The sequence below is a fragment of the Bombina bombina genome, chromosome 6 (genome assembly GCF_027579735.1).
Source record: "Bombina bombina isolate aBomBom1 chromosome 6, aBomBom1.pri, whole genome shotgun sequence".
Lineage (NCBI taxonomy): Eukaryota > Metazoa > Chordata > Amphibia > Anura > Bombinatoridae > Bombina > Bombina bombina.
In genome coordinates, this window is record NC_069504.1 from 1102936346 (window position 1) to 1102961440 (window position 25095).

At 41.0% G+C, this 25095-nt stretch overlaps 1 protein-coding gene across 1 annotated transcript in view; it reads left to right on the plus strand.

The window, feature by feature from the left end:
* The window catches only part of LOC128664902 (uncharacterized), a 182625-nt gene that overhangs the window by 130313 nt on the left and 27217 nt on the right, over positions 1–25095 (plus strand). The window contains 4 exon segments of the mRNA XM_053719694.1: positions 4744–4864; positions 5946–6006; positions 18626–18726; positions 23954–24082. Of these exon segments, the coding sequence (XP_053575669.1) occupies positions 4744–4864; positions 5946–6006; positions 18626–18726; positions 23954–24082 (412 nt within the window).

Sequence of the window (25095 nt, forward strand, 5' to 3'; positions counted from 1 at the left end):
ATTTACTCAGAAACAGAAAAGAGATGAAGATTTCTGTTTGTATATGAGGAAAATGATTTTAGCACCGTAACTAAAATCCATGGCTGTTTCCACACAGGACTGTTGAGAGCAATTAACTTCAGTTGGGGGAACAGTGTGCAGTCTCTTACTGCTTGAGGTATGACACATTCTAACAAGACGATGTAATGCTGGGAAGCTGTCATTTTCCCTATGGGATCCGGTAAGCCATGTTTATTAAGATAGTAAATAAGGGCTTCACAAGGGCTTATTAAGACTGTAGACTTTTTCTGGGCTAAATCGATTCATTATTAACACATATTTAGCCTTGAGGAATCATTTATTCTGGGTATTTTGATATGATATATCGGCAGGCACTGTTTTAGACACCTTATTCTTTAGGGGCTTTCCCTAATCATAGTCAGAGCCTCATTTTCGCGCCGGTATGGCGCACTTGTTTTTGAGGAGCGGATGCGTCTTCCAAGAACAAATTGCTTGACATTCCTTTCAAGGGGAAAACACTCTTTGGCCCTGACTTGAAAGAGATTATCTCTGATATCACTGGGGGCAAGGGCCACGCCCTTCCTCAGGATAGGTCTTTTCAAGACCAAAAATAAACCTAAGTTTCGTCCCTTTCGCAGAAACGGATCAGCCCAAGGGCTACGTCCTCTAAGCAGGAAGGTAATACTTCTCAAGCCAATCCAGCCTGGAGACCTATGCAAGGCTGGAGCAAAGGAAAGCAGGCCAGGAAACCTGCCACTGCTACCAAGACAGCATGAAATGCGGGCCCCCGATCCGGGACCGGATCTGGTGGGGGGCAGACTCTCTCTCTTCGCTCAGGCTTGGGAAAGAGATGTTCTGGATCCTTGGGCGCTAGAAAATAGTCTCCCAAGGTTATTCTCTGGAGTTCAAGGGGCTTCCCTCCAAGGGGGAGGTTCCACAGGTCTCAGTTGTCTTCAGACCACATAAGAAGACAGGCATTCTTACATTGGGTAGAAGACCTGCTAAAAATGGGAGTGATTCATCCTGTTCCATTAGGAGAACAAGGGATGGGTTCTACTCCAATCTGTTCATAGTTCCCAAAAAGAGGGAACGTTCAGACCAATCTTAGATCTCAAGATCTTGAACAAGTTTCTCAAGGTTCCATCGTTCAAGATGGAAACCATTCGAACACTTCTTCCTTCCATCCAGAAGGTCAATTCATGACCAAGGTAGATTTCAAGGATGCGTATCTACATATTCCTATCCACAAGGAACATCATCGGTTCCTAAGGTTTGCATTCCTGGACAAGCATTTCCAGTTCGTGGCATTTTCTTCGGATTAGCCACTGCTCCTAGGATTTTCTCATAGGTACTAGGGTCCCTTCTGGCGGTGCTAAGACCAAGGGGCCATTGCTGTAGTACCTTACTTGGACGACATTCTGATTCGAGCGTCGTCCCTTCCTCAAGTAAAGGCTCACACGGACATTGTCCTGGCCCTTTCTCAGATCTCAAGTGATGGAAAGTGAACGTGGAAAAGAGTTCTCTATCTCCGTCAACGAGGGTTCCCTTCTTGGGAACTATAATAGACTCCTTAGAAATGAGGATTTTTCTGACAGAAGCCAGAAAAACAAAACTTCTAGACTCTTGTCGGATACTTCATTCCGTTCCTCTTCCTTCCATAGCGCAGTGCATGGAAGTGATAGGTTTGATGGTAGCGGCAATGGACATAGTTCCTTTTGTGCGCATTCATCTAAGACCATTACAACTGTTCATGCTCAGTCAGTGGAATGGGGACTATTCAGACTTGTCTCCGAAGATACAAGTAAATCAGAGGACCAGAGGACTCATTCCGTTGGTGGCTGTCCCTGGACAACCTGTCACAAGGGATGACCTTCCGCAGACCAGAGTGGGTCATTGTCACGACCGACGCCAGTCTGATGGGCTGGGGGCGCGGTCTGGGGATCCCTGAAAGCTCAGGGTCTTTGGTCTCGGGTAGAATCTCTCTACCGATAAATATTCTGGAACTGAGAGCGATATTCAATGCTCTCAAAGCTTGGCCTCAGCTAGAGAGGGCCAAGTTTCATACATCAACCATCAGGGGGGAACAAGGAGTTCCCTAGCGATGGAAGAAGTGACCAAAAATCATTCTATGGGCGGAGTCTCACTCCTGCCACCTGTCTGCTATCCACATCCCCAGGAGTGGAAAATTGGGGAAGCGGATTTTCTGAGTCGTCAGACATTGCATCCGGGGAGTGGGAACTCCATCCGGAAATCTTTGCCCAAGTCACTCAACCGTGGGGCATTCCAGACATGGATCTGATGGCCTCTCGTCAGAACTTCAGAGTTCCTTACTACGGGTACAGATCCAGGGATCCCAAGGCGGCTCTAGTGGATGCACTAGTAGCACCTTGGACCTTCAAACTAGCTTATGTGTTCCCGCCGTTTCCTCTCATCCCCAGGCTGGTAGCCAGGATCCATCAGGAGAGGGCGTCGGTGATTTTGATAGCTCCTGCGTGGCCACGCAGGACTTGGTATGCAGATCTGGTGAATATGTCATCGGCTCCACCATGGAAGCTACCTTTGAGAGACCTTCTTGTTCTAGGTCCGTTCGACCCACTCCAGCTGACTGCTTGGAGATTGAACGCTTGATCTTATCAAAGCGAGGGTTCTCAGATTCTGTTATTAATACTCTTGTTCAGGCCTGAAAGCCTGTAACCAGAAAAATTACCACATAATTTGGTATATCTGTTGGTGTGAATCTGCAGGATTCCCTTGGGACAAGGTTAAGATTCCTAAGAGTCTATCCTTCCTTCGAGAAGGATTGGAAAAAGGATTATCTGCAAGTTCCTTGATGGGACAGATTTCTGCCTTGTCTGTGTTACTTCACAAAAAGCTGGCAGCTGTGCCAGATGTTCTAGCCTTTGTTCAGGCTCTGGTTAGAATCAAGCCTGTTTACAAAATTTTGACTCCTCCTTGGAGTCTCAACCTAGTTCTTTCAGTTCTTCAGGGGGTTCCGTTTGAACCCTTACATTCCGTTGATATTAAGTTATTATCTTGGAAAGTTTTGTTTTTGGTTGCAATTTCTTCTGCTAGAAGAGTTTCAGAATTATCTGCTCTGCAGTGTTTCTTCTCCTTATCTGGTGTTCCATGCAGATAAGGTGGTTTTGCGTACTAAACCTGGTTTTCTTCCAAAAGTTGTTTCTAACAAAAACATTAACCAGGAGATAGTTGTGCCTTCTTTGTGTCCTAATCCAGTTTCAAAGAAGGAACGTTTGTTGCACAACTTGGATGTAGTTCGTGCTCTCAAATTTTACTTAGCAGCTACTAAGGATTTCAGACAAACTTTGTCTTTGTTTGTTGTTTATTCTGGTAAACGGAGAGGTCAAAAAGCAACTTCTACCTCTCTCTCCTTCTGGATTAAAAGCATTATCCGATTGGCTTATGAGACTGCCGGACGGCAGCCTCCTGAAAGAATCACAGCTCACTCCACTAGGGCTGTGGCTTCCACATGGGCCTTCAAGAACGAGGCTTCTGTTGATCAGATATGTAAGGGCAGCGACTTGGTCTTCACTGCACACTTTTACCAAATTTTACAAATTTGATACTTTTGCTTCTTCTGAGGCTATTTTTGGGAGAAAGGTTTTGCAAGCCGTGGTGCCTTCCATTTAGGTGACCTGATTTGCTCCCTCCCTTCATCCGTGTCCTAAAGCTTTGGTATTGGTTCCCACAAGTAAGGATGACGCCGTGGACCGGACACACCTATGTTGGAGAAAACAGAATTTATGTTTACCTGATAAATTACTTTCTCCAACGGTGTGTCCGGTCCACGGCCCGCCCTGGTTTTTTTAATCAGGTCTGATAATTTATTTTCTTTAACTACAGTCACCACGGTAACATATGGTTTTCTCCTATGCAAATATTCCTCCTTAACGTCGGTCGAATGGACTGGGGTAGGCGGAGCCTAGAGGGATCATGTGACCAGCTTTGCTGGGCTCTTTGCCATTTCCTGTTGGGGAAGAGAATATCCCACAAGTAAGGATGACGCCGTGGACCGGAACACACCGTTGGAGAAAGTAATTTATCAGGTAAACATAAATTCTGTTTCTTCTTGGGTTTTCAAAAAATGAAGCTTCTGTGGAACGGATTTGCAAGGCTGCAACTTGGTCTTCTCTGCTTCCCTGTCCAAATTTTACAAATTGGATTCTTTTGCTTTGGCTGAGATTCTTTTGGAAGAAAGGTTCTTCAAGCAGTGGTGCCTTCTGTTTCAGGTTACCTGTCTTGTCCCTCCCTAATCTTCGGTGTCCTCTAGCTTGGGTATTGGTTCCCAACAGTAATTGACTCACCGTATCTTAGGAAAGAAAGAAAAAAAAATTATGCTTACCTGATTTTATTTTGACAGTTATTTTTAACTTTAACCTCAGGCATCTCTTCACCTTGTTTATTTCCTTTTTATCCATTTTCCTTCGGTTGAATGACTGGGGATTGTGGATTGTGGGGACTGTGGAAAGGGAAGTGACATATAACAGCTTTGCTGTGGTGCTCTTTGCCAGGAGTGATGCTGCCAGGAGTGATATTCCCAACAGTAATTGATGATTCTGTGGACTCACCGTATCTGGAAAGAAAGAAAGAAATTTATCAGGTAAGCATAAATTATTTTTTTTTCTAATATATGTATATTACAAAAATGCTTCTATTCAAAACTGAAATGAATCCATGTAGATTCTAATTTTGACTGGAATGTCTCTTTAAGCCAAATGGATGTAGTTACTTCTTCACAAAGTACTTTGCCCAGCACATTGTGTTGACGTGCTCCCTTACCATATCAAAGCAGATTGACGATACAGAGTCACTGTCTGGGAGTTTTGGAAAGGAAGGAGGGATGCAAGTGAGCAGCCCATCACAGGAGAGGAGGGTTCCCTACACTACAGAAACATTTTTGTTATAGGAGAGGGAGGGATAACTCCCTACACTACAGAAAGGGGGGCAATTTTGAGATTTGGGCAGTTCTGCTATACCAAATGAGAGTTACCCCATAGCCTCACTTTAGACATAGCTGCAGATAAAGACCTTAAAATTATCAAAAATAATAACAAATGTCAATAAACACATTTTCAAAATTTTTACAGTTAGAAAACTGCAGGTTTTTATGGAATGTGATAATCTTTTTTATATATTTTTTTTTTGGTAGATTTATAATAATTTCTTAATTCTGTGAATAAAACCCTAGTGAAACTGTCATCCACTGAAAGCTCTAAAGATCAACCCCTATGTGTTTATTCACCCTTTTACAGGAATTAAACACATAGTGATATGCCAGCAATAGTTCCATAAGGTTAAGTACATAGTCAACCTCAAGCTCCCATGCTGACCCCAGATACGGATAAAACTAGTAATCCTGGGTAACATATGTTTGTATCACAAATCAATGACTGAAGGTGCAGGGAAGTGTTCCAAACGTTCACTCTATGATTAAGCCGTTCGCAGGAAATAACTGCCTAATGATGCAGTGACTGATTTAACAAAGCAGCTGATTATTTCACTAGGGATGTCACTTTTTATAATAATATCATTTTATATTCCTTGATTTTATATCTGGGTTGACAATACGATTCCTTTTGGATGTATCTGCAGAAGAACTGCTTGCTCATTAGGGAACCTCACAAAGGGAAGAGTACTTTAGCTGAACTAGTATTGCATGTGTCTAGATGGGAGAGACTATGCGCTTTATACAATAAAGGACATTCCCTGGCACATTTTCCTATGGTGACATAAATGTACATGAGAGCAGTTACCTAGCACAGTTATTGTTGAATAATAATGACAGCTCAGTGATTGTGCCAGACACCTACAGCTATGCATTGATGACACAACAAATACATATGATGTGTTTTACAATTATAGAATTGGTGTATAGATTTGGGAACAAATAGATGGGCATTGGTTATAACAGGGATCTATCTTTTTAGTTTGGAGGACAGACCAACCCTGGCCGTGTGCACCAGTCATTTGGTGGAGTAGGGCAGGAACCTGGCAGGTAAGTACAAAATCATATACCCAACAGCACATGATAACACATCAGGGTCAGTTAACACACAATAACACATCTGTATCAGTAACACACAATAACACATCTGTATCAGTAACACACAATAACACATCTGTATCAGTAACACACAATAACACATCTGTATCAGTAACACACAATAACACATCAGTGTCAGTAACACACAAAAACACACCACTGTCAGTAACACACAATAACACATCCTGGTCAGTAAACACACAATAACACATCTGTATCAGTAACACACAATAACACATCAGTGTCAGTAACACACAATAACACATCTGTATCAGTAACACACAATAACACATCAGTGTCAGTAACACACAATAACACATCACTGTCAGTAACACACAATAACACATCACTGTCAGTAACACACAATAACACATCTGTATCAGTAACACACAATAACACATCAGTGTCAGTAACACACAATAACACATCTGTATCAGTAACACACAATAACACATCTGTATCAGTAACACACAATAACACATCAGTGTCAGTAACACACAATAACACATCTGTATCAGTAACACACAATAACACATCTGTATCAGTAACACACAATTACACATATATATCAGTAACACACAATTACACATATGTATCAGTAACACACAATAACACATCTGTATCAGTAACACACAATAACACATCTGTGTCAGTAACACACAATAACACATCTGTATCAGTAACACACAATAACACATCTGTATCAGTAACACACAATAACACAGTGTCAGTAACACACAATAACACATCTGTATCAGTAACACACAATAACACATCCTTGTCAGTAACACACAATAACACATCTGTATCAGTAACACACAATTACACATATATATCAGTAACACACAATTACACATATGTATCAGTAACACACAATAACACATCAGTGTCAGTAACACACAATAACACATCTGTATCAGTAACACACAATAACACATCTGTATCAGTAACACACAATAACACAGTGTCAGGAAAACACAATAACACATCTGTATCAGTAACACACAATAACACATCCTTGTCAGTAACACACAATAACACATCTGTGTCAGTAACACATAATTACACATCTGTATCAGTAAACCACAATTATACATCTGTATCAGTAACACACAATAACACATCCTTGTCAGTAACACACAATAACACATCTGTATCAGTAACACACAAGTACACATCTGTATCAGTAACACACAATAACACATCTGTATCAGTAACACACAATAGCACATCCTTGTCAGTAACACACAATAACACATCTTTGTCAGTAACACACAATAACACATCTGTATCAGTAACACACAATTACACATCTGTATCAGTAACACACAATAGCACATCCTTGTCAGTAACACACAATAACACATCTTTGTCAGTAACACACAATAACACATATGTGTCAGTAACACACAGTAATAAATGCGTGTCAGTAACACACAATAACACATCTGTATCAGTAACACACAATAACACATCTGTATCAGTAACACACAAGAACACATCTGTATCAGTAACACACAATAACACATCAGTGTCAGTAACACACAATAACACACCACTGTCAGTAACACACAATAACACATCCTGGTCAGTAACACACAAGAACACATCTGTATCAGTAACACACAATTACACATCTGTATCAGTAACACACAATAACACATCTGTATCAGTAACACACAATAACACATCCTTGTCAGTAACACACAACACATCTGTGTCAGTAACACACAATAACACATCTGTATCAGTAACACACAATTAGACATCTGTATCAGTAACACACAATAACACATCTGTATCAGTAACACACAATAACACATCTGTATCAGTAACACACAATAACACATCTGTGTCAGTAACACACAATAACACATCTGTATCAGTAACACACAATTATACATCTGTATCAGTAGCACACAATTACACATCTGTATCAGTAACACACAATAACACATCAGTGTCAGTAACACACAATTACACATCAGTGTCAGGAAAACACAATAACACATCTGTATCAGTAACACACAATAACACATCCTTGTCAGTAACACACAATAACACATCCTTGTCAGTAACACACAATAACACATCCTTGTCAGTAACACACAATAACACATCCTTGTCAGTAACACACAATAACACATCCTTGTCAGTAACACACAATAACACATCTGTGTCAGTAACACATAATTACACATCTGTATCAGTAAACCACAATTATACATCTGTATCAGTAACACACAATAACACATCCTTGTCAGTAACACACAATAACACATCTGTATCAGTAACACACAAGTACACATCTGTATCAGTAACACACAATAACACATCTGTATCAGTAACACACAATAACACATCTGTATCAGTAACACACAATTACACATCTGTATCAGTAACACACAATAACACATCTGTATCAGTAACACACAATAACACATCTGTATCAGTAACACACAATAGCACATCCTTGTCAATAACACACAATAACACATCTGTATCAGTAACGCACAATAATACTTCTGTATCAGTAACGCACAATAACACATCCGTATCAGTAACACACAATAACACATCTGTATCAGTAACACACAATAACACATCTGTATCAGTAACACACAATTACACATATATATCAGTAACACACAATAACACATCTGTATCAGTAACACACAGTAACACACAACAAATCCGTGTCAGTAACACACAATAACACATCTGTGTAGTAACACACAGTAACATCGACACAATAACACATCTGTATCAGTAACACACAATTACACATATGTATCAGTAACACACAATAACACATCTGTATCAGTAACACAAACACACAGTAAGCACACAACAAAATCCGTGTCAGTAACACACAATAACACATATGTGTCAGTAACACACAGTAACACATCTGCATCAGTAACAAACAATAACACATCTGTGTCAGTAACTCACAATAACACACCTATACAAACACTGCTGCTATATAGTGCTTAAGATACAGATACCTATACAAACACTGCTACTATATAGTGTTCATGATAAAGGCACCTATACAAACACTGCTGCTATATAGTGCTCAGGACATAGACACATATACAAACACTGCTGCTATATAGTGCTCAAGATACAGATACCTATACAAACACTGCTGCTATATAGTGCTCAAGATACAGATACCTATACAAACACTGCTGCTATATAGTGTTTATGATAAAGGCACCTATACAAACACTGCTGCTATATAGTGCTCAGGACATAGACACATATACAAACACTGCTGCTATATAGTGCTCAAGATACAGATACCTATACAAACACTGCTGCTATATAGTGTTTATGATAAAGGCACCTATACAAACACTGCTGCTATATAGTGCTCAGGACACAGACACCTATACAAACACTGCTGCTATATAGTGCTCAGGACACAGACACCTATACAAACACTGCTACTATATAGTGTTCATGATAAAGGCACCTATACAAACACTGCTGCTATATAGTGCTCAGGACATAGACACATATACAAACACTGCTGCTATATAGTGCTCAGGACACAGACACCTATACAAACACTGCTACTATATAGTGTTCATGATAAAGGCACCTATACAAACACTGCTGCTATATAGTGCTCAGGACATAGACACCTATACAAACACTGCTACTATATAGTGTTCATGATAAAGGCACCTATACAAACACTGCTGCTATATAGTGCTCAGGACATAGACACATATACAAACACTGCTGCTATATAGTGCTCAGGACACAGACACCTATACAAACACTGCTGCTATAAAGTGCTCAAGACACGGACACCTATACAAACACTGCTGCTATATAGTGCTTAGGACGCAGACACCTATACAAACATTGCTGCTATATAGTGCTCAGGACACAGACCCCTATACAAACACTGCTGCTATATAGTGCTCAGGACACAGACCCCTATACAAACACTGCTGCTATATATTGCTCAGGACACAGATCCCTATACAAACACTGCTGCTATATAGTGCTCAGGGACACAGACCCCTATACAAACACTGCTGCTATATAGTGCTCAGGGCACAGCCCCCTATACAAACACTGCTGCTATATAGTGCTCAGGACACAGACATATATGCAAACACTGCTGCTATATAGTGTTTAAGACACAGACATATATACAAACACTGCTGCTATATAGTGTTTAAGACACAGACATATATACAAACACTGCTGCTATATAGTGCTCAGGACACAGACCCCTATACAAACACTGCTGCTATATAGTGCTCACGACACAGACACCTATACAAACACTGCTGCTATATAGTGCTCAGGACACAGACATATATACAAACACTGCTGCTATATAGTGCTCAGGACACAGAAATATATACAAACACTGCTGCCATATAGTGCTCAGGACGCAGACACCTATACAAACACTGCTGCTATATAGTGCTCAGGACATAGACACCTATACAAACACTGCTGCTATATAGTGCTCAGGACACAGGCACCTATACAAACACTGCTGCTATATAGTGCTCAGGACACAGACACCTATACAAACACTACTGCTATATAGTGCTCAGGACACAGACACCTATAGAAACACTGCTGCTATATAGTGCTCAGGACACAGACACCTATACAAACACTGCTGCTATATAGTGCTCAGGACACAGACACCTATACAAACACTGCTGCTATATAGTGCTCAAGACACAGACACCTATACAAACACTGCTGCCATATAGTACGCAGGACACAGACCCCTATACAAACACTGCTGCTATATAGTGCTCAGGACACAGACACCTATACAAGCACTGCTGCTATATAGTGCACAGGACACGGACACCTATACAAACACTGCTGCTATATAGTGCTTAGGATGCAGAAACCTATACAAACACTGCTGCTATATAGTGCTTAGGACGCAGACACCTATACAAACATTGCTGCTATATAGTGCTCAGGACACAGACCCCTATACAAACACTGCTGTTATATAGTGCTCAGGACACAGACCCCTATACAAACACTGCTGCTATATAGTGCTCAGGACACAGATCCCTATACAAACACTGCTGCTATATAGTGCTCAGGACACAGACACCTATACAAACACTGCTGCTATATAGTGCTCAGGACATAGACTCTATACAAACACTGCTGCTATTTAGTGCTCAGGACACAGGCACCTATACAAACACTGCTGCTATAAAGTGCTCAGGACACAGACATATATACGAACACTGCTGCTATATAGTGCTCAGGACACAGATATATATATATATATATATATATATACACAAACACTTCTGCTATATAGTGTTCAGCACACAGACCCCTATACAAACACTGCTGCTATATAGTACTCAGGACACAGACCCATATACAAACACTGCTGCTATATAGTGCTCAGGACACAGACACCTATACAAACACTGCTGCTATATAGTGCTCAGGACACAGACACCTATACAAACACTGCTGCTATATAGTGCTCAGGACACAGACACCTATACAAACACTGCTGCTATATAGTGCTCAGGGCACAGACAACTATACAAACACTGCTGCTATTTAGTGCTCAGGGCACAGCCCCCTATACAAACACTGCTGCTATATAGTGCTCAGGACACAGACATATATACAAACACTGCTGCTATATAGTGTTTAAGACACAGATATATATACAAACACTGCTGCTATATAGTGCTCAGGATGCAGACCCCTATACAAACACTATAGTGCTCAGGACACAGATATATTTATACAAACACTGCTGCTATATAGTGCTCAGGACACAGATCCCTATACAAACACTGCTGCTATATAGTGCTCACGACACAGACCCCTATACAAACACTGCTGCTATATATTGCTCAGGACACAGACATATATACAAACACTGCTGCTATATAGTGCTCAGGACACAGAAATATATACAAACACTGCTGCCATATAGTGCTCAGGACGCAGACACCTATACAAACACTGCTGCTATATAGTGCTCAGGACATAGACACCTATACAAACACTGCTGCTATTATAGTGCTCAGGACACAGACCCCTATACAAACACTGCTGCTATATAGTGCTCAGGACACAGACACCTATAAAAACAGTACTGCTATATAGTGCTCAGGACACAGACACCTATAGAAACACTTCTGCTATATAGTGCTCAGGACACAGACACCTATACAAACACTGCTGTTATATAGTGCTCAGGACACAGACACCTATACAAACACTGCTGCTATATAGTACGCAGGACACAGACCCCTATACAAACACTGCTGCTATATAGTGCTCAGGACACAGACACCTATACAAACACTGCTGCTATATAGTGCACAGGACACAGACACCTATACAAGCACTGCTGCTATAAAGTGCTCAAGACACGGACACCTATACAAACACTGCTGCTATATAGTGCTTAGGACGCAGACACCTATACAAACATTGCTGCTATATAGTGCTCAGGACACAGACCCCTATACAAACACTGCTGCTATATAGTGCTCAAGACACAGACCCCTATACAAACACTGCTGCTATATAGTGCTCAGGACACAGATCCCTATACAAACACTGCTGCTATATAGTGCTCAGGATACAGACACCTTTACAAACACTGCTGCTATATAGTGCTCAGGACACAGACACCTATACAAACACTGCTGCTATAAAGTGCTCAGGACACAGACATATATATACAAACACTGCTGCTATATAGTGCTCTAGACGCAGACACCTATACAAACACTGCTGCTATATAGTGCTCAGGACACACACACATATATATATATATATATATATATACAAACACTTCTGCTATATTGTGCTCAGCACACAGACCCCTATACAAACACTGCTGCTATATAGTACTCAGGACACAGACCCATATACAAAAACTGCTGCTATATAGTGCTCAGGACACAGACACCTATACAAACACTGCTGCTATATAGTGCTCAGGACACAGACACCTATACAAACACTGCTGCTATATAGTGCTCAAGACACAGGCATCTATACAAACACTGCTGCTATATAGTGCTCAGGACACAGACACCTATACAAACACTGCTGCTATATAGTGCTCAGGACACAGAAAACTATACAAACACTGCTGCTATTTAGTGCTCATAACACAGACACCTATGCAAACAATGTTGCTATATAATGCTTAATACACAGGCACCTATACAAACACTGCTGCTATATAGTGCTCAGAACACAGACCCCTATACAAACACTGCTGCTATATAGTGCACAGGACATAGACATATATACAAACACTGCTGCTATATAGTGCTCAGGATACAGACCCCTATACAAACACTGCTGCTATATAGTGTTTAGGACATAGACCCTATATAAACACTGTTTGCTATATAGTGTGCAGGACACAGACACTTATAGAAACACTGGTGCTATATAGTGCTCAGGACACAGACACCTATACAAATACTGCTGCTATTATAGTGCTCAGGACACAGACACCTATACAAACACTGCTGCTATATAGTGCTCAGGACACAGACATATATACAAACACTGCTGCTATATAGTGATCAGGACGCAGACACCTATACAAACACTGCTGCTATAAAGTGCTCAGGACACAGACATATATATACAAACACTGCTGCTATATAGTGCTCTAGACGCAGACACCTATACAAACACTGCTGCTATATAGTGCTCAGGACACACACACATATATATATATATATATATATATATATATACAAACACTTCTGCTATATTGTGTTCAGCACACAGACCCCTATACAAACACTGCTGCTATATAGTACTCAGGACACAGACCCATATACAAAAACTGCTGCTATATAGTGCTCAGGACACAGACACCTTTACAAACACTGCTGCTATATAGTGCTCAGGACACAGACACCTATACAAACACTGCTGCTATATAGTGCTCAAGACACAGGCATCTATACAAACACTGCTGCTATATAGTACTCAGGACATAGACACCTATACAAACACTGCTGCTATATAGTGCTCAGGACACAGACAACTATACAAACACTGCTGCTATTTAGTGCTCATAACACAGACACCTATGCAAACAATGTTGCTATATAATGCTTAATACACAGGAACCTATACAAACACTGCTGCTATATAGTGCTCAGAACACAGACCCCTATACAAAACACTGCTGCTATATAGTGCACAGGACATATACATATATACAAACACTGCTGCTATATAGTGCTCAGGATACAGACCCCTATACAAACACTGCTGCTATATAGTGTTTAGGACATAGACCCTATATAAACACTGTTTGCTATATAGTGTGCAGGACACAGACACTTATAGAAACACTGGTGCTATATAGTGCTCAGGACACAGACACCTATACAAATACTGCTGCTATTATAGTGCTCAGGACACAGACACCTATACAAACACTGCTGCTATATAGTGCTCAGGACACAGACATATATACAAACACTGCTGCTATATAGTGATCAGGACGCAGACACCTATTCAAACACTGCTCCTATATAGTGCTCAGGACACAGATATATATATATATATATATATATATATATATATACAAACACTGCTGCTATATAGTGCTCAGGACACAGACCCCTATACAAACACTGCTGCTATATAGTACTCAGGACACAGACCCGTATACAAACACTCCTGCTATATAGTGTTCAGGACACAGACACCTATACAAATACTGCTGCTATATAGTGCTCAGGACACAGACACCTATACAAACACTGCTGCTATTTAATGCTCATGACACAGACACCTATGCAAACAATGTAGCTATATAGTGGTTAATACACAGGCACCTATACAAACACTGCTGCTATATAGTGCTCAGGACACAGACACCTATACAGACACTGCTGCTATTTAATGCTCATGACACAGACACCTATGCAAACAATGTTGCTATATAGTGGTTAATACACAGGCACCTATACAAACACTGCTGCTATATAGTGCTCAGGACACAGCCACCTATACAGACACTGCTGCTATTTAATGCTCATGACACAGACACCTATGCAAACAATGTTGCTATATAGTGGTTAATACACAGGCACCTATACAAACACTGCTGCTATATAGTGCTCAGGACACAGACCCCTATACAAACACTACTGCTATATAGTGCTCAGGACACAGACACCTATACAAACACTGCTGCTATATAGTGCTCAGGACACAGACATATATACAAATACTACTGCTATATAGTGCTCACGACACAGACACCAATACAAAACACTGCTGCTATATAGTGCTCAGGACACACACACCTATACAAACACTGCTGCTATATAGTGCTCACAACACAGGCACCTATACAAACACTGCTGCTATATAGTGCTCAGGACACAGACACTTATACAAACACTGCTGCTATATAGTTTTAACGACACAGACCCCTATGCAAACACTGCTGCTATATAGTGCTCAGGACACAGAGACCTATACAAACATTGCTGATATATAGTGAGCAGGACACAGACACCTATACAAACACTAATGCTATATAGTGCTCAGGACACAGACCACTATACAAACACTGCTGCTATATAGTGCTCAGGACACAGACCCCTATACAAACACTGCTGCTATATAGTGCTCAGGGCACAGCCCCCTATACAAACACTGCTGCTATATAGTGCTCAGGACACAGACATATATACAAACACTGCTGCTATATAGTGTTCACGATGCAGACCCCTATACAAACACTATAGTGCTCAGGACACAGATATATTTATACAAACACTGCTGCTATATAGTGCTCAGGACACAGACCCCTATACAAACACTGCTGCTATATAGTGCTCAGGACACAGACATATATACAAACACTGCTGCTATATAGTGCTCAGGACACAGACATATATACAAACACTGCTGCCATATAGTGCTCAGGACGCAGACACCTATACAAACACTGCTGCTATATAGTGCTCAGGACATAGACACCTATACAAACATTGCTGCTATATAGTGCTCAGGACACAGACACCTATACAAACACTGCTGCTATATAGTGCTCAAGACACAGCACCTATACAAACACTGCTGCTATATATTATGCAGGACACAGACCCCTATACAAACACTGCTGCTATATAGTGCTCAGGACACAGACACCTATACAAACACTGCTGCTATATAGTGCTCATGACACAGACCTCTATACAAACACTGCTGCTATATAGTGCTCAGGACACAGACCCCTATACAAACACTGCTGCTATACAGTGCTCAGGACACAGACCCCTATACAAACACTGCTGCTATATAGTGCTCAGGACACAGACCCCTATACAAACACTGCTGCTATATAGTGCTCAGGACACAGACCCCTATACAAACACTGCTGCTATATAGTGCTCAGGACACAGACACCTATACAAACACTGCTGCTATATAGTGCTCAGGACACAGACACCTATACAAACACTGCTGCTATATAGTGCTCAGGACACAGACACCTATACAAACACTGCTGCTATATAGTGATCACGACACAGACCCCTATACAAACACTGCTGCTATAAAGTGCTCAGGACACAGACACCTATACAAACACTGCTGCTATATAGTGATCACGACACAGACCCCTATACAAACACTGCTGCTATATAGTGCTCATGACACAGACCCCTATACAAACACTGCTGCTATATAGTGATCACGACACAGACCCCTATACAAACACTGCTGCTATATAGTGCTCAGGACACAGGCACCTATACAAACACTGCTGCTATATAGTGCTCATGACACAGACCCCTATACAAACACTGCTGCTATATAGTGCTCAGGACACAAACACCTATACAAACACTGCTGCTATTATAGTGCTCAGGACACAGGACCCCTATACAAACACTGCTGCTATATAGTGCTCAGGACACAGACCCCTATACAAACACTGCTGCTATATAGTGCTCATGACACAGACCCCTATACAAACACTGCTGCTATATAGTGCTCAGGACACAGACACCTATACAAACACTGCTGCTATATAGTGCTCAGGACACAGACACCTATACAAACACTGCTGCTATATAGTGCTCATGACACAGACCCCTATACAAACACTGCTGCTATATAGTGCTCACGACACAGACACCTATACAAACACTGCTGCTATATAGTGCTCAGGACACAGACACCTATACAAACACTGCTGCTATATAGTGCTCAGGACACAGACCCCTATACAAACACTGCTGCTATATAGTGCTCAGGACACAGACCCCTATACAAACACTGCTGCTATATAGTGCTCTGGACACAGACCCCTATACAAACACTGCTGTTATATAGTGCTCAGGGCACAGCCCCCTATACAAACACTGCTGCTATATAGTACGCAGGACACAGACCCCTATACAAACACTGCTGCTATATAGTGCTCAGGGCACAGCCCTCTATACAAACACTGCTGCTATATAGTGCTCAGGACACAGACACCTATACAAACACTGCTGCTATATAGTGCTCAGGACACAGACACCTATACAAACACTGCTGCTATATAGTGATCACGACACAGACCCCTATACAAACACTGCTGCTATAAAGTGCTCAGGACACAGACACCTATACAAACACTGCTGCTATATAGTGCTCAGGACACAGACCCCTATACAAACACTGCTGCTATATAGTGCTCATGACACAGACCCCTATACAAACACTGCTGCTATATAGTGCTCAGGACACAGACACCTATACAAACACTGCTGCTATATAGTGCTCAGGACACAGACACCTATACAAACACTGCTGCTATATAGTGCTCATGACACAGACCCCTATACAAACACTGCTGCTATATAGTGCTCACGACACAGACACCTATACAAACACTGCTGCTATATAGTGCTCAGGACACAGACACCTATACAAACACTGCTGCTATATAGTGCTCACGACACAGACCCCTATACAAACACTGCTGCTATATAGTGCTCAGGACACAGACCCCTATACAAACACTGCTGCTATATAGTGCTCAGGACACAGACCCCTATACAAACACTGCTGCTATATAGTGCTCAGGGCACAGCCCCCTATACAAACACTGCTGCTATATAGTACGCAGGACACAGACCCCTATACAAACACTGCTGCTATATAGTGCTCAGGGCACAGCCCCCTATACAAACACTGCTGCTATATAGTACGCAGGACACAGACCCCTATACAAACACTGCTGCTATATAGTGCTCAGGACACAGACCCCTATACAAACACTGCTGCTATATAGTGCTCAGGACACAGGCACCTATACAAACACTGCTGCTGTATAGTGCTCACGACACAGACACATATACAAACACTGCTCAGGGGGGCGCAGACATATATATATAAAAATGTGCTTAAAAGAAAAACAGCAGAGAAACAGAAATAAGTTATTTAACCAGCAACTTTTGTGTTTAGTTGCAAAAAACATCGCCATGAAGAAGTCCTATATACATGACACTTAATTTGACCCATTCTATACATTTGCAGACTGCTTAAGTCGTCTGGGAGTGAGACCATTGTTCATTTCAGCTTTGGGACAAGATGAGCACGCGCACTCTGTGATTCAATACTGTACTCACATGGTGAGTCTGTGCCTTCCATTTTCCTCTACAGCTTATCTTAATGGTAAAAAAGTCAAACCTGAAGTGTGCATGGGAGCATTTCAAGTTTAGATAGAAGTATTTTTGCAGTATATTATTATTATCAGTTACTTGTAGAGCGCCATCAGATTCCGCAGGGATCAGACGGGTAGAGGGCCCTGCCAAGAGTTGTTGTAGTCAGCTCTTAAAGGGACAGTCTACACCAGAATTGTTATTGTTTTAAAATATAGATAATCCCTTTATTACCCATTCCCAGTTTTGCATAACCAACACAGTTATATAAATACATTTTTTACCTCTGTGATTATCTTGTATCTAAGCCTCTGCAAACTGCCCCTTTATTTCAGTTCTTTTGACAGACTTGCAGTTTAGCCAATCAGTGCTGGCTCCCAGGTAACTTCACGTGCATGAGCACAGTGTTATCTATATGAAACACATGAACTAACACCCTCTAGTGGTGAAAAACAGTTAAAATGCATTCTGAAAAGAGGCGGCCTTCAAGGTCTAAGAAATTAGCATATGAACCTCCTAGTTTAAGCTTTCAACTAACAATACCAAGAGAACAAAGCAAAATTGGTTTTAAAATTAAATAAGAAAATTGTTTAAAATTACATGCCCTATCTGAATTATGAAAGTTTATTGTGGACTAGACTGTCCCTTTAAGAAGGGGATCTACAAATAGCTGGGCTCATAGGCTTACATGCTAAGGGGGTTCAAGGGGATAGCAATGTAGGAGAGGAACTGGTATGAAGAAAGGTTAGTGTAGGTTGTATGCATCCCTGAACAGTAGAGTCTTTAGGGAGCGCTTGAAGCTTTCAAAACTAGGGGAGAGTCTTGTAGTGCGAGGCAGAGAGTTCCACAAGTTGGGAGCCAGTCTGGAGAAGTCTTGTAAAAGGGAATGTGAGGAGGTAACAAGAGAGGAGGAGAGTAGGAGGTTATGAGCAGAGCGAAGGGGACGGGAGGGAGAGACAAGGGGGGATATTTCTCAATCTGTCAACCGCAAATACGCTGGAATTCCGCAGCATAATTGTGGCGAGCTTGATCCGACCTAGTTATCAAAGCCTACAGACCGGCAAAAGTTGAAATCTGTGACGTAACATACGATCCGCCGGTCTCAATCCGGCACAGATCGATGCTTACGTCATTACAGATGTTCAAGTTATCAAATAGTTAACAGGTACGCTCGTGGCTATTCCGGCCCAGCGTACTTGGTTTTCAATCCGCCACCCTAGAGGCAGCGGATGCCATAGCAATCAATGGGAGTCTGAAAGCACAGAAAGGTTATGTTCAATGCTGCCAGATATCCCATTCATTTCTATGGTAGAAAACCAGTTACGTTTACACCTAACACCCTAACATAAGCCCTGAGTCTAAACACCCCATATCTGCCGCCCCCGACATCGCCGCAACCTAAATAAAAGTATTAACTCCTATCCTGCCGCTCCCTGACCCCGCCGCAACCTAAATAAACGTATTAACCCCTAAACCTCTGGCCTCCCACATCACTACCATTAACTAAACCTATTAACCCCTAAACCGCAAGCCCCCCACATCGCCATAAGCTACATTAAACTATTAACCCCTAAACCTAACAACCCGCTAACTTTACATTCAAATTACAACATCCCTATCTTAAAATAAATTTAAACTTACCTGTAGAATTAAAATAAAATAATTCTAAACTATTAATTAACCTACCCTAACTATTATACTAAAATTACATTAAACTACCAATTAAATTAACTATATCATATATTAAAAAACCCTAACCCTACTCAAATTACTTAAATCTACTATTAAACATTACTAAATTACAAAAAATAATAAACCACATTATCAAAAATAATAAAGAATTACACCTAATCTAAAAAGCCCCCCCCCCCCCCAAATAAAAAAACCCCTAGCCTACAATAAACTATCAATGGCCCTTAAAAGGGCCTTTTGCGGGGCATTGCCCCAAAGAAATCAGCTCTTTTTTTTTTTTTTTTTTTTTTATTGAGGATTTTCAAACAATATAACAAATGGTAATAGTCACAAGTTGTACGCTTTTAAACATTTATTAACCCTTAATCTGCCGCTCCCAACGTCGCCGCTGCTATATTAAATTTATTAACCCCTAAACCTAAGTCTAACCCTAAGTCTAACCCCCCCTGACTTAAATATAATTTAAATAAAACAAAATAAAATTACTATCATTAACTAAATTATTCCTATTTAAAACTAAATACTTACCTATAAAATAAACCCTAAGCTAGCTACAATATAACTAATAGTTACATTGTAGCTATTTCAGGGTTTATTTTTATTTGACAGGCAACTTTGTATTTATTTTAACTAGGTACAATAGTTATTAAATAGTTATTAACTATTTAATAACTTCCTAGCTAAAATAAAAAGAAATTTACCTGTAAAATAAACCCTAACCTAAGTTACAATTACACCTAACACTACACTATCATTAAATAAATTAACTAAATTACCTACAATTAATTACAATTAAATAAAATAAAATAAAGTACGAACCCCCCCCCCCACTAAATTACAGAAAAAAATAAAATTACAAGAATTTTAAACTAATTACACCTAATCTAAACCCCCTAATAAAATACAAAGCCCCCCAAAATAATAAAAATCCCTACCCTATACTAAATTACAAATAGCCCTTGAAAGGGCTTTTTTGCGGGGCATTGCCCCAAAGTAATCAGCTCTTTTACCTGTAAAAAAAATACAAATCCCCCCCAACATTAAAACCCACAGCCCACACACCCAACCCTACTCTAAAACACACCCAATACCCCCTTAAAAAAACCTAACACTACCCCCTTGAAGATCACCCTACCTTGAGAAGTCTTCACCCAACCGGGCACAAGTGGTCCTCCAGAGGGGCAGAAGTCTTCATCCGATCCGGGCAGAAGAGGACCTCCAGACGGGCAGAAGTATTCATCCAGGCGGCATTTTCTATCTTCATCCATCCGGAGTGGAGCGGGTCCATCTTGAAGCAAGCCGGTGCGGAGCATCCATCCAGACCGACGACTACACAACGAATGACGGTTCCTTTAAATGGCGTCATCCAAGATGGCGTCCCTTGAATTCCGATTGACTGATAGGATTCTATCATCCAATCGGAATTAAGGTAGGAAAAATCCTATTGGCTAATGCAATCAGCCAATAGGATTGAAGTTCAATCCTATTGGCTGATCCAATCAGCCAATAGGATTGAGCTCGCATTCTATTGGCTGTTCCAATCAGCCAATAGAATGCACGCTCAATCCTATTGGCTGATTGGATCAGCCAATAGGATTTTTCCTACCTTAATTCCGATTGGCTGATAGAATCCTATCAGCCAATCGGAATTCAAGGGATGCCATCTTGGATGACGTCATTTAAAGGAACCGTCATTCGTTGTGTAGTCGTCGGTCTGGATGGATGCTCTGCGTCGGCTGGCTTGAAGATGGACCCGCTCCGCTCAGGATGGATGAAGATAGAAGATGCCGCCTGCATGAAGACTTCTGCCCGTCTGGAGGTCCTCTTCTGCCCGGATCGGATGAAGACTTCTGCCCCTCTGGAGGACCACTTGTGCCCGGCCTGGGTGAAGACGTCTCACGGTAGGGTGATCTCCAGGGGGGTAGTGTTAGGTTTTATTAAGGGGGGATTGGGTGGGTTTTAGAGGAGGGTTGGGTGTGTGGGTGGTGGGTTTTAATGTTGGGGGGGGTATTGTATTTTTTTTTACAGGTAAAATAGCTGATTACTTTGGGGCAATGCCCCGCAAAAAGCCCTTTTAGGGCTTTAGGGTAGGGATTTTTATTATTTTGGGGGGCTTTTTATTTTATTAGGGGGTTTAGATTAGGTGTAATTAGTTTAAATTCTTGTAATTATTTTATTTTTTTCTGTAATTTAGTGTTTGATTTTTTTCGTACTTTAGTTTATTTTATTTTATTGTAATTAATGGTAGGTAATTTAGTTAATTTATTTAATGTTAGTGTAGTGTTAGGTGTAATTGTAACTTAGGTTAGGGTTTGTTTTACAGGTAAATTTGTACTTATTTTATCTAGGAAGTTATTAAATAGTTAATAACTATTTAATAACTATTGTACCTAGTTAAAATAAATACAAAGTTGCCTGTTAAATAAAAATAAACCCTAAGATGGCTACAATGTAACTATTAGTTATATTGTAGCTATCTTAGGGTTTATTTATAGGTAAGTATTTAGTTTTAAATAGGAATTATTTATTTAATAGTAGTAATTTATTTAGATTATTTTAAATTATATTTAAGTTAGGTAGGGTTAGGGTTAGACTTAGATTTAGGGGTTAATAAGTTTATTATAGTGGCGGCGACGTTGGCGGCGGCAGATTAGGGGTTAATAAGTATAGTTAGGTGGCGGCGACATTGGGGGCGGCAGAGTAGGGGTTAATAATATAATGCAGGTTTCAGCGATGTCGGGGGCGGCAGATTAGGGGTTAATAAGTGTAAGATTAGGGGTGTTTAGACTCGGGGTTCATGTTAGGGTGTTAGGTGTAGACATAACTTTTGTTTCCCCATAGGAATCAATGGCGCTGCGTTAGAAGATGAACGCTGCTTTTTTGCAGGTGTTAGGTTTTTTTTTCAGCCGCTTCTGCCCCATTGATTCCTATGGGGAAATCGTGCACGAGCACGTTTTTCCAGCTCACCGCTACCGTAAGCAACGCTGGTATTGAGGTGAGATGTGAAGCTAAATTTTGCTCTATGCTCACCTTTTTGCGGCTAACGCCGGGTTTAAAAAAAACCCGTAATACCAGTGTTGTCTTAAGTGAGCGTTGAAAAAAAACTGCTTGTTAGCAAAGCATCCCTGTTACCCGCAAAACTCGTAATCTCGGTGTTTGTTTTTCTCTGGACAATGTGTATACAATCAAAAAACAACTATCACACCCCACAAAAAATGCAACTTTAATGTTCCTTTAACATAGCATTATTGTGTCTTGAAAAAAAGGGTTAAAGAGATAGTAAAATCAAATTTAAAAACTACCAAGAGAACAACGCACATTTGATAATATTGTTAGAGCGTTTTATTATTCCACTAGAATGTCCCTTTAAAATCGATACACCTGTTAGACATGTGATTGTGTGCACAGTCTTTTCTCTTTATTGTACCAAGTTCTTTTCTTAAGTCTGTTGTTAGTTATGAAGTGAGAAATAAAAAACAAACATTTATGAGGTCTGCTGTTGCAGGATATGCGCGGTGTGGCCCTACTGAGGGGCCACAACACAGCTACTTACTGCGCTGTGATCAAAGACAGCGGCGAGCTGAGCCTCGGACTAGGAGACATGGATATCCACCAGCAGATAACAACCACATACGTAAGCTCCTCCATGCTCTTTACTGATACGTACGTACACACACTCACTGTCACGCAGGTAAGTGATTATGTAGCGGCTGTAAAAGAATCCAAGAATAATGTAAAGTGCTGACTGCAGAACAACTGGTCCCATTAGTGATTTTATTTAATACTGATCTTATATATATCAGCATATCTTGTTCTCTCTTTCACTGGCCCTCCAGTTCTCGGCTGTAGTGTTTGTGATGAACAACTGAGGATATATTCAGCACTTTGCTATTATAAAAACAATATTACAGTACAGCAATAACCATGAATTAGGTATGGGAAGCTTAGATAAAGGAGCACACAATGGTACAATGTACACTCTGGCACGTTACAGTACAGCAATAACCATGAATGAGGTATGGGAAGCTTAGATAAAGGAGCACACAATGGTACCATGTACACTCTACAGCTAGTAGTCATGTGTGTATAAGAGAGGGCTCCTTAAAGTGAGGGCTAGTAGTCATTTGTTTATAAGAGTGGGCTGCTTTAGGTGAGGGCTAGTAGTCATGTGTGTATAAGAGGGGGCTGCCCGGGTTGAAGGCTAGTAGTCATGTGTGTATAAGAGGGGGCTACCTGAGGTGAGGTCTTATAGCTATGTTTGTATATGAGAGGGCTCCTTAAAGTGAGGGCTAGTAGTGATGTGTGTATAAGAGAAGGCTCCTTAAAGTGAGGGCTAGTAGTCATGTGTGTATAAGAGGGGGCTACCTGGGGTGAGGGCTAGTAGTCATGTGTGTATAAGAGAGCGCTCCTTAAAGTGAGGGCTAGTAGTCATGTGTGTATAAGAGAGGGCTCCTTAAAGTGAGGGCTAGTAGTCATTTGTTTATAAGAGTGGGCTGCTTTAGGTGAGGGCTAGTAGTCATGTGTGTATAAGAGGGGGCTGCCCGGGTTGAAGGCTAGTAGTCATGTGTGTATAAGAGGGGGCTACCTGAGGTGAGGTCTTATAGCCATGTTTGTATATGAGAGGGCTCCTTAAAGTGAGGGCTAGTA